This window comes from Hyperolius riggenbachi, chromosome 1, assembly GCF_040937935.1.
Source record: "Hyperolius riggenbachi isolate aHypRig1 chromosome 1, aHypRig1.pri, whole genome shotgun sequence".
NCBI lineage: Eukaryota > Metazoa > Chordata > Amphibia > Anura > Hyperoliidae > Hyperolius > Hyperolius riggenbachi.
In genome coordinates this window covers 155,622,013-155,638,088 of record NC_090646.1, presented here as the reverse complement: position 1 = coordinate 155,638,088, position 16,076 = coordinate 155,622,013, and the positions used below count along the sequence as shown (strand labels likewise).

The following is a 16,076-nucleotide window of genomic DNA, read 5'->3' as shown; positions in this document are numbered from 1 at the left end:
TTTAAGACCGCGACACGCTGATCGGCGTAAAGTCCTGGGGGAGTGTTCTGCAGGGGATCGCGTGCGCCGCTGCGCGTGCTTCCCCGCTTGTATGGCAGAGCTCCGCCTTCAGTCTCCCAGCAGTGATCACCACTAGGAGACTGTAAATGCCTGTACAGCACTGTGATCTAAGGCAGTGCTGTACTTGGGACTCTGTAGTGCAGAAAGTGATCGGCTGTCGTAGGCTGAAGCCTATGACAGCCAATCACGTTGATTGGCTGGCGGTGGAGGTAGGGACGGCCACAAAAATAAATAAAAAAATAGTAGAATTTAATACAAAAATAAACAAATAAATATTTACACTAAAATAAACAAACATCTGGGGGGCGATTAGCCTTAGAAAAGGTAGGGGGGTACTCACTTGTGTGCTGTGTAGTGCGGCCCTGCAGCGAGCCCTTAAAGCTGCAATGGCCTGGTCTTTGGGGGGGGGGGGGGTTAAGCACATGGTCCTTAAGGGGTTAGGCAGACTGGGATTGTATTGTTGTGACTTAGGTGAAGATCAGATCACATTTTATGACCAATCTGTGCAGAAATTCATATAATCCCAAAGGGTTCACATACTTTTTATTGCTACTGTATATACATGCACACATACAACCCTGGTCAAACACCATTTTACACCTAATATCCAAAGTCTTCAGCCACTTGCAAACCCGTCAGTTCCCCGAGAACACTGACAATGTTCCATGTAAACCAGCCTTGAATCTGCATATGAGCTCTAGGTGAGGAAGGGAGGCTTGCAAGGCACAGATGGTGAGAATAAGAGCATCTTATGGCACTTTATGGTGACTGTTTTAATGAGGAAGTGTTAAAATAGTTGTATGTATGTTATATATTACTGTTCACAGGTTCACAATAAGAAGCATTTCTACCTTTCTGACAGGAATAGCAGATAAAACAAGTTCAGAAAATGATCATTAGCTTTGTACATAGCATCTATTGCTTATCTTTTCCTTATGCGTAAGTAGGCTTTGAAGTTGCCATTGAGCTCAATGGGATATGTTTCTATTTTTGCTGTTCAGCTGTCCCTACAGAATGCTCCAAGTCTATGCATGTCTGAGCCCGCCTAGTTCTTCTTATTAAAGACAGAGATCCTGGAATGCAATTAAAAGAAACATGTAATGCTGGGCATACACGGCTCAATTTTGCCGCTCGATTCTTCTGCTCGATCGATTCCCCGCTTGATTCTGCTGGCAATTCTCTTATCTTCCGCTCGTATTTCTTATCTTTTTCCATTGCTCTCAATGCAGAATCGAGCGGCAAAACAATTGGGCGGGAGATCGGACGGTTCGGAAATTATCTATCGAGCCATCTAAATGACTCAGAATCGAGCCGTGTATTCCCAGCATAAGGAGAAAACAACATACTTATCTGCCTAGGAAGGCTTTGACTGAACAGAGGAGAAAATCCTCTGCAAGAGTGATGAAGATCTTTCTGCCACAGCTTCCAAGATGGCCACCACATCCTGTCTCTTCTGCTAACAGACACTATGAAAAGAGGTATCTTCTTAGCCTTTTCATAGCAACAATGAGTAAGTTGAAGTGGTGGAACAGATGGTCCTAAAGACTCAGCTCCTACCAAATATGTCAAAGCAACATCAGGTGAACATAGGGACTACCAGGAGCCTTCCTAAGGACGTAAGGCAATACATTTTTTTTTACCACAGATTAACGGACCACGTGGAAAACTGTAAAATTTAAAATTCATTCATATAAAATGTATATTTCATCTAGAATAAAATGTGCTTTTAACGCGTTTTTCCTATGGCACTGTTACTTACAGCACTAAGTTAAAATCTGACAGATATGACTGTCCATCTCCTCATAGGGGATTCCCAGGGTTGTCTTTATTTTCAAAAGCACTTACTGAAGGGCAATTGCGCAATCCAACTGCCAAAATATTGTGCAAGGTAGCTTGGGTGGTATATTTGTATAGATCCTTTACATGGAGTGCTTTTGTAAAGAGTAATGGAAATGCTTTAAACCACCCACAAGTAGATGGACTAGTCCAAAACCTGTCAGCTCTGTCACATTTTTACTGTTTACTGTATGCTACAACAGCATTGGAAAATAATATTTATAGTGCATTTTACTCAGGTAGAAATGTGCATCTTATATGTATGTGTATAAAGGTGTTTTAAATCTAAAAGAAAATTAGTGATAGTGATGCTTTAATTTTAGTTTTTAAGTAAGTTTGCTTTTATAAATGTAAATAAATAAGACTATGTAAATATATTCAATCACTGAACCTTTTTTTGCCTTAGTTCTGCAACAATTTTTAAAATGAGGTCTGGCAGGGTTCTTGAATACAGTGATGAAGACATATTTAATTGACACAGCTATGTTTCTTTATCTCTAGTAGTAACTGAACATGATGTTCCAGTGAGCGCAATGAGAACTTCAGAGGCTTGCAAAAGTGCTATTTTCCCAAAGGAACCCTCATAAATAAATAATAAATACTATTTACAGAGTTAATGACGCCACAACTTTGTGTATGAATTCTAATTTGCTAGGAAAAAAGAATACCCAATAAGGCCTAGAAAAATGAAACTAGCGAAACAACAATGATAATCTTCTATAGAAAATAAGACTTAATATTCCAAAACACTGGCTGTAAAATACAAAAATAAAAAGCTTTACAAATAAGTAATCTCGTGGTGCAGTAAGAAGTCCAGCTGGACGTATTTGGTGGTTTATAATACAAGTTTCTGTTCTTTTTTTATTAAACATATTTTACATGATATAAAAATATGAATCACAGTGCGCTTTTAAATTGATATTGCTATAAACAGGATGCTGCACAATATTTTTAGTGGAAATAAATTATATAGTCATTGTCTTAATTAAAAAAAAAACGGAGGGAAATCACGGGCTTGTGTCATTGTAGAGAAATGTCTATACAAACCCTCAAAAACTGGAAGGGAATAACATCTTGTTTGGCCAGTAGATGTTGATCCCAGTCTTGTGTAATGCACATTGCATGTGTCTCTATCCTGAACAGGGCTCTTAATGTAAAATGTCATCCAATACGTAGAACAAGTCTCAGTCTTCTTCAGTCCAGAAGCATATGAAATATATCCTCCTCTGTCTGTAAAAAGGAGTCCATTTATGGTCTTCTCCAATATGTGGGAACACAGCGACACACTTCCTCGCTATAGTAAAGGCCAGGGTCACAGCGCTTCGGTCGAGACTTACATGGTGGTCTGTAGCAACTGAAGAGAGCAAAACTGAGTAATAAATATCAAACAAAACCATTCACATTTCCATTCAGTTTACAATAGTATGCAAATAATTAAGTAAGTACTATCTTCCAAGCAAAATACCACTCCACAGTAACGCTGCTTCAGGGCTTACTTTGAATATTACAGGGAAACTCCCTGAAGCTTAAAGCTTCAAAGGACCTCTGTCGCGAAAATCTTCATTTAAAATACATGTAAACATATACAAATAAGAAGTACGTTTCTTCCAGAGTAAAATGAGCCATACATTACTTTTCTCCTATAATGCTGTCACTTACAGTAGGTAGTAGAAATCTGACATTACAGATAGATTTTAGACTAGCTCATCTTCACCTGGGGAGTTCTCAGGGTTTTCTTTGTTTTCAAAAGCATTTTCTGAACAGCAGTTGCTCCACCCAACTGCCAAAAAAAGTGTACGGAGAGCAGGGAGGATGGTCAGCATCTTTGTATAAATCTTTTTCATGGAGTGTCTTTATAAAGAATAAAGGCCATGCTGAGAATCCCCTGTGGAGAGATAGACTAGTCCAAAATCTGTCGGTAATGTCAGATTTCTACTACCTACGGTAAGCGACAGCAACATAGGAGAGAAGTAATGAATAGCTCATTTTACTCTGGGTAAAACATGCTTCCTATTTGTATGTGTTTTAGATTTTTGCAACAGTTCCTCTTTAGCCACTTAAAGAGAACCCGAGGTGTGCTTAAAGAATGTTATCTGCATACAGGGGCTGGATCTGCCTATACAGCCCAGCCTCTGTTGCTATCCCAAACCCCCCTAAGGTCCCCCTGCACTCTGCAATCCCTCATAAATCACAGCCGTGCTGTGAGGCTGTGTTTACATCTGTAGTGTCAGCCTCAGCTGCTCCCCCGCCTCCTGCATAGCTCCGGTCCCTGCCCCCGTCCCTTCCCTCCAATCAGCAGGGAGGGAAGGGATGCAGGCGGAGACTGGAGTTCTGCAGGAGGCGGGGAGAGCAGCAGTCTGACACTATAGAGATAAACACAGCCAGCTCTGACAAGCTGTTTGTCAGCAGCGTGGCTGTAATTTATGAGGGATTGCAGAGTGCAGGGGGACCTTAGGGGGGTTTGGGATAGCAACAGAGGCTGGGCTGTATAGGCAGATCCAGCCTCTGTATGCAGATAATATTCTTCAAACCCACCTTGGGTTCTCTTTAATGACAAGCTGACTTATAAAAACGTCCTGCTAGAGCCTCTTAATGGCTCCAGGACGTTTTTATAAGTCAGACAGTGCTGCTGGCGCTGTGCGCGTGCACACACACACACCTGCTCAGTGCACATGCACGTAAAAATAGTGGAAAAAAAACCCACCAAAAAAAAATTACACCTTTATTTCCAAATACTATATTGTCTCCATACTTTGTACTAGGGACATAATTAAAATCATCTTGTGATAACCAGAATAAATAGGCAGATAAAATGTGTGGGAATTATGCACACTAGCAGTGTTTATATAGAAACTATAGAGGATGAGATTGGAGAAATAGTGTATTGTTTCATTTTTTCCTTGTTTTTTTCTCTTTAAAATGCATAGAAAACAAAGTAATTACTAAAAACAAATATCAAACCCAAAAAGCCCAATTGGTGGTGAAAAAAACAAGATATATATAATTTCATTGTGATTAATGATTAGTGATTAAGCTATTGGCAAATGAAAGGGATGAGCACTGAAAGGTGAAAATCGCTCCTGTCCGTTAGGGTAAAAACCGCTTTGGGGTGAAGTGGTTAAGGTGTTCTTTAATGGTACACTTTTTAGTGAAAGATCATATTTTCAGATTATTCAGATCTTATTGCATAAAAACAGAGAAGCTGACGAGCCCCACTGATCCTGAATGATCACATTATTGTTTTCTTAAAGAAGTGATTGTTCCACTTGGCATTCTTTTTTCTATGTAAATATATCCTGTAGCGCTTGTCTAGTACACTTTGATTGGCAGCACAGAGTTTGTAAGGATATCCACCACCTCACGTAATACAAATAAACTCTATTAACAAATAACTCCTGTGCAAAACAATAATGCAACAATGTATTTAAAAAGCACACATAAGTTCACCTATGCTCATACAAAATTCCTCTCTTACAGTGTCACCTGCCCTGCAGTTCTACCAGACTATGTTTAATTCCAGAATCACTGCATAGATCTGTCCACTGATTTGATTCACCTGTAAAACGCACAGATGCTGCCCAATCTAAAAACAGCAATCTCCTAATTGCAGAACAATGCTCTTCATTAGCTAGAGGGGGACATTTATCAAGAGTGTCTGAGACAAAATATTAGTAGGTTTTTAGAAATCCTTGCATAGCTGTCTCAGACATCCTAAGAAATCACTAAATTGTGCAGATTCCTTCTTAAACTGTTAGGAATAGGAGGACTTAGGAAGGTCTCTCAGGCAGTGCAGTGTTTAAGGGAAATTACTGTTGCTGAGGTAACCAACGCATATGCTGTCAGCAGGCTCTGAGTGTGGAGCCCTTCACACATGACATCTAGCCTGCACTATCTGGAGAACTGCTATGAAGCACTTGTTAATCTGTAGCAGTTTAGGGATGGATTTAGAAATCTACGCTAAACTGCCGGTATTACATAGGATTTGAGAAGTTTCTCACTATCATGCAGAACAGTTCCTCTGCTGGTTAGAACGGTTTTAGAAGAAAAAACTGTCGGTAATGCATTGATAAATCGGGTCCAGAGTACGATTGTAACGATTGGTGTAGCAACACAGACGTCTGATTATTGTGTGATCTGCAGAATCACCAATAATACAGACTCTATACCTGATTATGTGGTGATCTGCACTATCACCAATAATATAAGTATAGAATGCAGAGATACAGAGGTGTATAGTGTTTGGTGCACAGTAAAGTAAATAGATAGATCTCACCAGAGGAGCTGGTGAGTACTATCTGCACAATAATAGATATTTTAACTAGACCTCACCAGAGGAGCTGGTGGGTACTATCTGTAATTGGACAGTGCTCACCAGAGGAGCTGATGAGCACTAGCTTTAATAACCAGGTTAGGCCTCACCAGAGGAGCTGGTGGGTACTAACAAAACACCTCTCCAGTGACAAGGGCTAACTGGAGAGTAGAAGGGTCAGACAGGCAAAGATCGGCAACAGAGAGATAGAACAGTGCAGAATCGGCAGGCAAGAGAATAGTAATGTTTCAGGCAAGGTTCAGCAACAGAGTCAGATAGGCAGAAGTACAGAACCGTTAAGCAAATGCAAGGTCAAATGCAAGGTCAGAGTATAGCCAGAATCATACACAGGTAATCAATAGTAATAATGACAATAGTCCTAGTCTTGTGTGAAATCCCTGGTTTCCTCCCAGATCAAAGCACACCGGATACTAGTCTAAGGTCTGAGCGCTAACACTGACGTATTCGCAACAGCAGACAGGTTGCGAGTGCTCAGCGAAGGCTTATGAAGCAACACCTGCAGATGTTACAACGATGCATACGTCACTCAGACGGCAGTGTGGGATCTTCCCAGAAGTTGTTTGTGATCTACCGCTAGATCACAATCTACCCAATAGGCACCTCTGTGGTAGATGATAAGGAGACTGACCTAAGGTGAAACAACAGTGGGATACAAGCAACAACACCTTGGCAGAGACCATAAATCAGCAGCCACTTGGGTCATCTTAAACTGACAGTAAAAGCAGCAGATGCTACAGTGACATATGTTCATAAGATCTTTTGAGTTTTGAAAATACTGTCTTCATCTGTAGCATCTTTGGTCAGCACCTAAATGGATCAAACACGTTAAACCTGGGCACCAAGTGCATGAGCACCTAAGATATCCCTTGCAAGGGAGTTGGTGAGTGCGCACTACAAACAGTGGTGTAGCGATAGGGTATGCAGAGGTTGCAACCACACCAGGGCCCTTGGGCCAGAGGGGCCCCGAGAAGCCCTCCCTCAATGGCAGTATTAGCTCTTTATTGGTCCTGTGCTGGTAATGATCAATTCTATAAATGCTTTTAATAGTGGTAATCATTAACAAACTGTTCCTCTCCACTGCTTGTATTTTCTAATACTGTGGCAGTCCTTGGCATGTTTTGGTGCACCATATCAATTGTTAGGTATAAAATGCTTGGTGGGGGGCAATGTAAAACCTGCACTGGGGCCCAAACCTGCACCATTCCTAGAACCAGTAATTTTTCACAAGGAGAGCGACCGTATCCAGGTCCATTTGGACAGCCCAAGTGGAGTCGTGTTTATTGTCTCCACCTGCTTCCAACGGTCTGTTGCCCCTCTGCAATCCTCTTTTGTGAGTATCCACTTTTTCATAAACCCACCCCTATCAAAAACGTACTACGCTATTTGGGCTCCCGTTTTTGCGTGTGTCTTTTTTCTCCAATAGGGTGCCCCGGTACCCCACCTGTACCCAAGTTATCACCATAGAAAGTTTCATAAGCATAATAACATTGTACTACTATTCACTTGTCTATTTACCTGCATGTTTGATGACTGAATCGTTTTCCTCTGAGGAAACATGTGTTTGGTGATTCTACACATTCGCAGGCACATTTTAAAGGATTCAGTGGTTGATGTTTTGGGCAGGTCTTTTTACATACACACTGGCACCTCTCTTCATCATATTCCTTATTTAGCCCACAGTTAATGGAAAGGAGTTTATTTTTGCAGACACATTGGCAAGATGTCCGATCCAGTTCTTTATGAGGACCACAGCTGGAGGGTAACAAGCCACCTTTGCAAACACACTGACAGGTTTCACCATCTAATTCTTTGTTTGGCCCACAAATATCATGGAAGTCTTCACTCTCCTCTGCAAGTTAAATAAATAAAGTAAATAAATGAATGCAGTGCTTAGTAAATAAAATTAATTTACACAATCAGGAGGAGGTCATAAAAGTAAAGAATGAGCCTGAAGTAGTACATTAAGCCCCAGAATCCCAGTGTGAACATGTCAGTCACACCCCTAAACACACCTTCACTCATTACAGTTCTGGTACCACGAAAATGTCAACTATTATGTACGCAAGAAAACCCAAAGTGTTTGTATGCTATTACTGTGACATCTGATGACCACCATGACACTAAACGCCTTCACAAAAGAAGGAACAATAAACAGAACTGTCATTCATCCATTTTTGTAACGGGAAGGCTTTGAATTGCACTTAATTTCCTTTATATTGGCAATTGGTCTTATACACATACATCATGAATCCTTGGCTTCATGTGGACTGACAGTAGTAGTACATTGAAGAGGTATGTTGTAGTTAGAAACATCTTTGACTATGAATTCCTCCTTTGGAAGTATGGTGAGTTATGATGGATGAAGAGTTAGTTCAAGATACCTTTATCCAGTTTTAAAGGAACTCTATCAATACCCAAGTGTTGTAAAATGGCAATGTATAAATAATGTGTAAGTCGGAGCAGTGCTTTTCAGCGCTGCTAGATTTGGGCGCAGCCAGCGCCGCCATAGACTTTAATAGGAATCAGTCTATAGCGACGATCAGTGAGCAAGAGGATCAAAAGGGGAAAAGGACCCGCAACATCCACACACATTTAGACCAAAGGGAGCGAGGAACCAGAGAGCTCGAAATGTCCAGTAGAAAAGAAAGTTCCGCTACACCAGTGGCTGGGTGCAAAAAGTTTTCTCCGTTTATTTTATCATCAATCAGTGAGTACAAAAGTTAAAAAAGCTTTTTTTTTAACTTTTGTACTCACTGATTGATGATAAAATAAACGGAGAAAACTTTTTGCACCCAGCCACTGGTGTAGTGGAACTTTCTTTTCTACTGATCAGTGAGCAAGGTTGGCTCCGTCAGAAGACGGAGCTGAAGTTGTTTAAAAAACACAATAATTCGGCCTCCAGCAATCGCTGGAAGCCGAATTATTTCATTTCCCCACTATCCATGGCGGCCTGGAGGGGGAATAGTAATTAATACGGCCCGGACTTGTGCAGAAGCAGGATCAGCCATATACCGGCTGTATCCTGCGCCCAAGTCTACCGGCGCCGATTTCAAATGTACGCGTCTAAGTAGCTGTGTAAACATTTTCTTCTTTTCATGTTAAATATCAGAGGCTTTACTTCATTGTGTGTGGGATTTAGCTCTATTGGGAGAAATCAAATCAAAAAGGGGTGTCTGCTTCAATGCATAGCCATTGTTGTTGTTTTTTTTGCATATCAGACTACAGAGTATTTTTCCCTGAAAGCAAAAAAAGTATGAAAAGCTGTGGAGTCACAGACAATTACAAATGTTTATAACAAGTTACATTTCCTCTGCTCTCCTGCAGACAGCTCAGAAACACAGGCAGCTTCTAAGAGCTTTCTCTCACACACAGAGTTATGCTGGGCATACACGGAGCAATAGTTCCTTATCAATCGAGCCGCTGATGGCTCGATTGATAATATCCGACAGGTCCGATGACCGCGCGGATTGATTCCCTGCTCGATACCCGCCGGTGGACAATAGCGGGGAATCAAGCGGAAGATAAGTAAGCACCTGCGGGGACGAGTGGGAATCGATCCGGGTGCTCGCGGGGACAAGCAGGGACGCGGCAGGATCGCTCCGTGTATTCCAAGCATAACACACAGAGTTAACAGATGCACTGTGAGGGAATCCCCACCCCCCATTGTTCACTCTACCATCAGAATTGAGCAGACTGCCATCAGTTCAGAGTGAAAGAAATTTGTTACAGTAAACGAAAGAGATAAGCAAATGAAATGTATACATCATTATTTACCAGCACTTCAGGAACTCTCTCAAACCCAGGTTAAAAAAACATGTTAATCGATAGTGTTCCTTTAAGTCAGCTTCGGTGGTGGAATATGAAGCTGATGATTCGCCAGAGCATCACTACAGTGTTCTATACTTTGCAAGCTTGTTTGTCACTGTGCATCTGTTCTATACTCTGCCAGCTTTCCTGGTGTAAAGTGCATCAGCTCTACACTCTGCCGGTTTGCCTGTCACTGCATACTCTGCCAGTTTTTTCATTTTGGTGGGTTTGCCCATCACTGCAGTATTTAAAAAAATACTTAGCTGACTTGCTTGTCAGTGCATATTCTATTTAACTGTCACTGCTTGTTTGCATTTTGTATTCTGTACCTTGCTACAGTAGTTCATGGCTATGCATTGCATGGCAGCTATGAAATGTGCAAAGATATGTGGCATTTCACACTTTGCTAGCCCACCTTGGGCATCATTTCAATACGTAGACTTTGCACTTTGCTTGTAACATACTGTATTTACAATCCTTAATATCAATAATTGAATCATTAAAATGCATCATTTTTATTGCAAATACCTTAAAACACTTTAAATGGATCTCTGTTAGTGGCATCAAAAGTAGAAAAACTGTATAAAACAAGCAAACCTACGCACCAAGTAAATGGGAGAGAGCTCACCATACTAAAACGTCTGCGCTCTGACAAGATAAATGAAAACTGGTTCCTGGGATTTTGCTTTAATGAACCTATCTTATTACTCAGTGCAGAGCATACTGTTGTAGTGATATTAAAGATAACAACTTGGTTTAATCTTTGAGATTCATATGGTACAGCTGCAAGCAAAAAAGACCAACAATGACTTAAAATGTCATCATGATGCTGTGCATTAAAAGGAATCATTAGTGTAACTAAACGGCATTAGGGCTGTGATTTGAGCTAATAAAACATCCACAAAATAATTCCAAGCCTTTCCGCTGAAATAAATGGATGACAGATGACCATGCATTAAAAACGCAGACACTTAATGTATAGGATACAATGTGGATCATATTTCTTTGCTGTAATTTTCTTATCTTAACTCAAGAAATTGTCATTCTCCACGCATTATTCATAATAATGAAAGGACAGTAATGTGATATTACATCAGTGTTATCTAATAATCCTCATTATCTTATATTGCGCATGATGTATGTAAAAATAAAAAGGATGATGGTGAAACTCTCTTCTCCCCAGAGCTTCGGAGATATTCAGCACAGCAAACAATGAATTGCACCGTAAAGGAGAGTTCCTCTCCAATGTGTTCAGTGTGGATGGAATGTCTTACCTGGCTCCTCGTGGTGCAATGAAAAGCCCAAGTCATGCTGTTCCATACACTTGCACAAATGGTTATTCCACACGTAATTCCTGGGACATGTTTTATTTGCCACTTGACACCTGAAAGAAGCACATGTTGTAGTTGTAAGAGCTTAAAGTGTACCTGAAGTGACACGTGACATTTGGAGATAAACATATGTACATATATACCAATCCTACTTAGTACTTGCATGTGTTCCTTTATATATATATGTTTTCTATTTCAAGGGTTAATAAATCAGGGCTTTATCTCTGTAGTTAAAAGAAACTGGCAGTCCAATGAAGCAGCAGCTTTCATGAACATTGATTACAGGCCAAAAAAGGTCAGTGTGGCTGTGAAAACACTTACAATAGCAGGACAGTGGAGAAAACTTTAATAGGTCATCTGAAACAGACTTAAATGGCACAGACACAGTCCAGCGATGGGATCTCTAGCCGCCTGTCTAGCATCCTGTATCTATGGCTACGGCAGAGCCTTATGTGACCTGTAAGTACATGCTTTCGGGTTACATGATGTGCCGCTGTAGTCAGAGAAGAAGCTGGACATGTGGCAGGTGATCACATCGCTAAACCACTGAGAGCAGATGAGTCTAGAACCAGCCCTGTTCAGACTTTTTAGCACTTAAACTTAAGGTGCGTACACACATGCGACTACAGTCATTTGAAACGATCGTTCCCCGATTGTTTCAAACGACAATCGTTTAAAAAAAAGCAGCCAACGACCATTAAGTCTAACGACGGACGAGCTAGATCGTTAAAAACTAACGATCTAGCTTGGCGGATTTTTCCCAACGACGATCGTTTGCAAAAGTAGTACATCGTTGGAAACGGTCGTTCGTACTAAGCTTGACATGCGCATTTCACGATATCTCCATGGAACTTTTCATTTTTATGCGCAGGCGCAATAGGTGCTTTTACGTGATGTAACGTTCGTTCTAACGATGTGATCGTTACACACCTTTTAAAACTAACTTTACTTAGGTCGTTCTTTCGTCAATTAAAAGTTCATTCGTCGTTTACAACGAACAATCGTTGTCGCATGTGTGTACGTAGCTTTACAATAAAAATGAGAGACTCCATGAAAGCTATATTTACTATTAGTACTATAGACATAATTGTTTAATCTCATGAGTTTATTTTTCATTGCAGGATTGCTTATGCTTGTTCACTTAATATTGCTGTCTAATTTTTTTACACCTTCCTACAAAATAACCCTGACATACATAGCAAATTTGTCACCGATAGCATGTATGGGGCTTAACAATAGTGGCTGGATAGTGTACTGGTTAAGGGCACTACCTTTAACATGGTAGACCAGGGTTCGAGTCCTGGCTAGGGTCACTACCTACTCAGTAAGAAGCTCAAGGCAAGACTCCCTAACACTGCAGGGTGTCCTCTTGAGTGCGTCCCGGTGGCTGCAGCTCTTGAGCGCTTTGAGTCCGTCAGGAGAAAAGCGCTATACAAATGTTCAGATTATTAACATTTAAGTCAGGAAATTTGGTGCCACAGACTTTAATACCAAAGCCAGAAGAGAAATATCACTGCAGTTTCTGGCTTTCTGGATCATGGTTCAGAACTGAAAAATCTGGCATTCTATTGCTCTTCCCTGTAGAGCAAATATTCTTCATGTACAAAGTTGTAAGGTTAACATAATGAATAAATCAGGGGATCTGTACGGAATATTAATTTACTGAGAGTTCTATGCATAGAGGGCGAAACTTGCTTGGCAGTTGGAAAAAGCTGTTATTTCCCACAATGCAACAAGGTTCACAGGCAACAAACTGTTAGGGCCATGGTTATGTCATCACACGGTGGGAGGGGTTTCACCACAATATCAGCCACATAGACACTCCCTCCCCCACCCCAATTATCTACTCAAGTAAACAAGGATTTCTCATTGTACAGGGGCTACCAGCTACTGAATGGGATGAAATTCAATCCTTGGTTAAAGTTCATCTTTAAGAACTGATCCTATTACATCTTTTATTGACCTGTTATACGTTACATTGAATAAGAGTTACCTTGAGAAAGAGAGAGTCTGCATGTTCAGTAGCGGTGCATTGTAGGTCACCACAGATGTTCACTTAACCATTTCAGCCCATGGGGATTTTTCACCGTATGCATCAGAGCAATTTTCACCTCCCATTCATTCACTAATAACTTTATCACTATTTATCACAATTTATTGACCTATATCTTGTTTTTTCCGCCACTAATTAGGCTTTCTTTGGGTGGTACATTTTGCTAAGAATTATTTATTTATAAATGCATTTTAACAGGATTAATAAGAAAAATTGAAAAAATTCATTATTTCTCAGTTTTCGGCCATTACAGCTTTAAAATAATCCACGCTACCATAATTAAAACCTATGTATTTTATTTGCCTGTTTGTCTCGATTATTATACCATTTAAATTTTGTACCTATCACAATGTATGGCGCCAATATTTTATTTGGAAATAAAGGTGCATTGTTTCCGTTTTGTGTCCATCACTATTTACAAGCTTATAATTTAAAAAATGTTTGTAGTATACCCCCTTCAAATGCATATTTAAAAAGTTCAGACCCGTAGGTAACTATTTATGTCTTTTTTTTTATTGCAATTTTTTTTTTTCATAAAAAATTTTATTTGGGTAATATTTTGGTGTGGGACATAAACAGTTAATTTTTAGTGTTGTTATACGTGTAAATTGTGATGTAAAAAATATGTAGACATAGTTGTACTATTTGGCCACAAGATGGCCACCTTCATTTTTGTTTTCCCTCCTTGTACTTCTCGCTAAGCGGAAGTACAAGGGGGATATGAATTTTTTTCCGAGCAGAAGAACTGAAGACTCATGTGTGAGCGCTTTGGTTTTTCTGCAGGGGACAAGGATCGGTGATCGGGAACCATGTTCCCGTTCACTGATTCCCAGCGCTACCGGGGGACACCACGGGGGCGCGCCTGTGATCGCGCACAGGAGCACAGCACAGCAGCCGCTCGGACGTGAGCTTCACGTCCGGGCGGCCGACTTGGTTAAAACAGGGAAATTACACCAAGCATTACATTGAATAAATACCCCAGTTCCATCAGCTTGTAAGAAAACAGGATTTAAGTCTGACAAAGGCTGCACAGCCAAAAGCTTGCTAAATACTGCCATACACTGGTCGATTGCCACCAGATCGACCAACAGACACAGCCTGTCACAGGATGCGACAGGAAGCGAAGAGGACATGAAGGCCAGCCGGAAGAAGTGAGACAGCACGGATCCCGGAGACTTGCGCCGGCCAAACAAGTGATGTATTACTACGTCGGTCGTGGCCGAATCAAACGCCGCTAGCGATGCGCTCCTGACCCGCCGGCGATCGGGCAGCATTTTCCATCAGGACCGATTGACTAAATCGATCGATGTCAGATGGCAATCGGTCGATTGGTCAGTGTTTGCGTTATTGATTTCACAGCAGATTCGATAACAGTGATTGAATCTGCTGTATATCGGCAGGAATTCAAGCAAGTGTATGGGTACCTCTACTCTTATTCTTTTTGGTTAGCCAATAAATGGTATCATCCTGACTCTAAACATCTTGCGTTTACTGATGGCTAACATGGTACAATACTCTAATGCTACTAAATACACCTAGAGACATTATTTTTGTGTTCCTTTTAAGCTGCAGAGCAACAAATTGTTAATATTTTGTAGGGGGTGATTATCTTCTCTACCCACTTTAACTTTTCCCAGATTTTCTTTTCTTGCTATGCAATATGCAAGGATTATAATTATTAATGCAAAGTCGTCTCTGACAATCTTAATCTGGTATACCTAGAAACTCAAACATGACCCATAATTGTGATTATTAATGGCACAACTGCAGGTTTTTACACAGATATGACACACCAGTTATTATGTTGTAATCCAAACCTTTCCACAAGTCCTAAGAGGGTAAATTAAATCATTATGATGTCATTTCGCTACAACTACATTTTATTATTCTCCGTTCCTAAAAAACGTAAAATGCGGGGTAGCCATCCATCAATAGATACAAACTAAACAATCTGTAGGTCATCCAAAAGATTATGGTTCTCTGTGTAATAATTTCCTGTAGAAATTATTGGATAATAGTAATGAAATAACCTCATTTGCTACTATTAACATTAGTTTTCCACTGCATCTGCTTTGACTTCCAAAGCATAATACAGCGATGTCAAGGTCCAAGTCTACAGCAGTAGAAAACAGTAGGAGGACCAGTATATGCCCACTATTGTGAGTATTGTCTCTAAGCAGTATAAAACTGTACATAGCTAGATCAGACCATCAGCTGACAGGTGGTAGATTCCCCTTGGTGCATAGCAGCCTTAGATGCCTTGAGGGAGCTAGAGATGGTAGTGGTATCACAACTAAACCAAATTCAGCACCACCACCTAGGCCTGCAGCAATCACATGTCGGACGTTGCGTGAGACAATTTTGAACCATTCTAACCACCCATGTGGTGGCCCCATTCAGACAAAGTCCATGTCCCGGAATATACAAAAATATATGAGTGCTGTCCTTAGGGTTTAGTTCACAAGGGCTGTGGTGCAGAGTAGCACAAACTGCTCTTCACCACCTCTTTCCTGTCACTGACCAGTGCCTCCCTGCACCTTATCTTTATACAGCAACTGCTGGATGTCATATTGATACTCTGTCTTCAGTCATTTCCGATTCAACCACCTTGAACAAGCATACATCAACCACATTGAACGGTCATGAAAAACTAGACACA

General features: G+C 40.7%; 1 protein-coding gene across 1 annotated transcript in view; it reads right to left on the bottom strand.

Moving 5' to 3' along the window:
* Positions 1-2,722: 2,722 nt before the first annotated feature.
* Positions 2,723-16,076, bottom strand: part of VEGFC (vascular endothelial growth factor C) — a 198,984-nt gene continuing 185,630 nt past the window's right edge. Inside the window, exons 5-7 of the mRNA XM_068278768.1 lie at positions 11,308-11,417; positions 7,742-8,075; positions 2,723-3,250 (exon numbers count right to left, since the gene is read on the bottom strand). Coding sequence (XP_068134869.1) covers positions 3,145-3,250; positions 7,742-8,075; positions 11,308-11,417 — 550 coding nt within the window. The 3' untranslated portion in view covers positions 2,723-3,144. The remainder of the gene's footprint in view (positions 3,251-7,741; positions 8,076-11,307; positions 11,418-16,076) is intronic.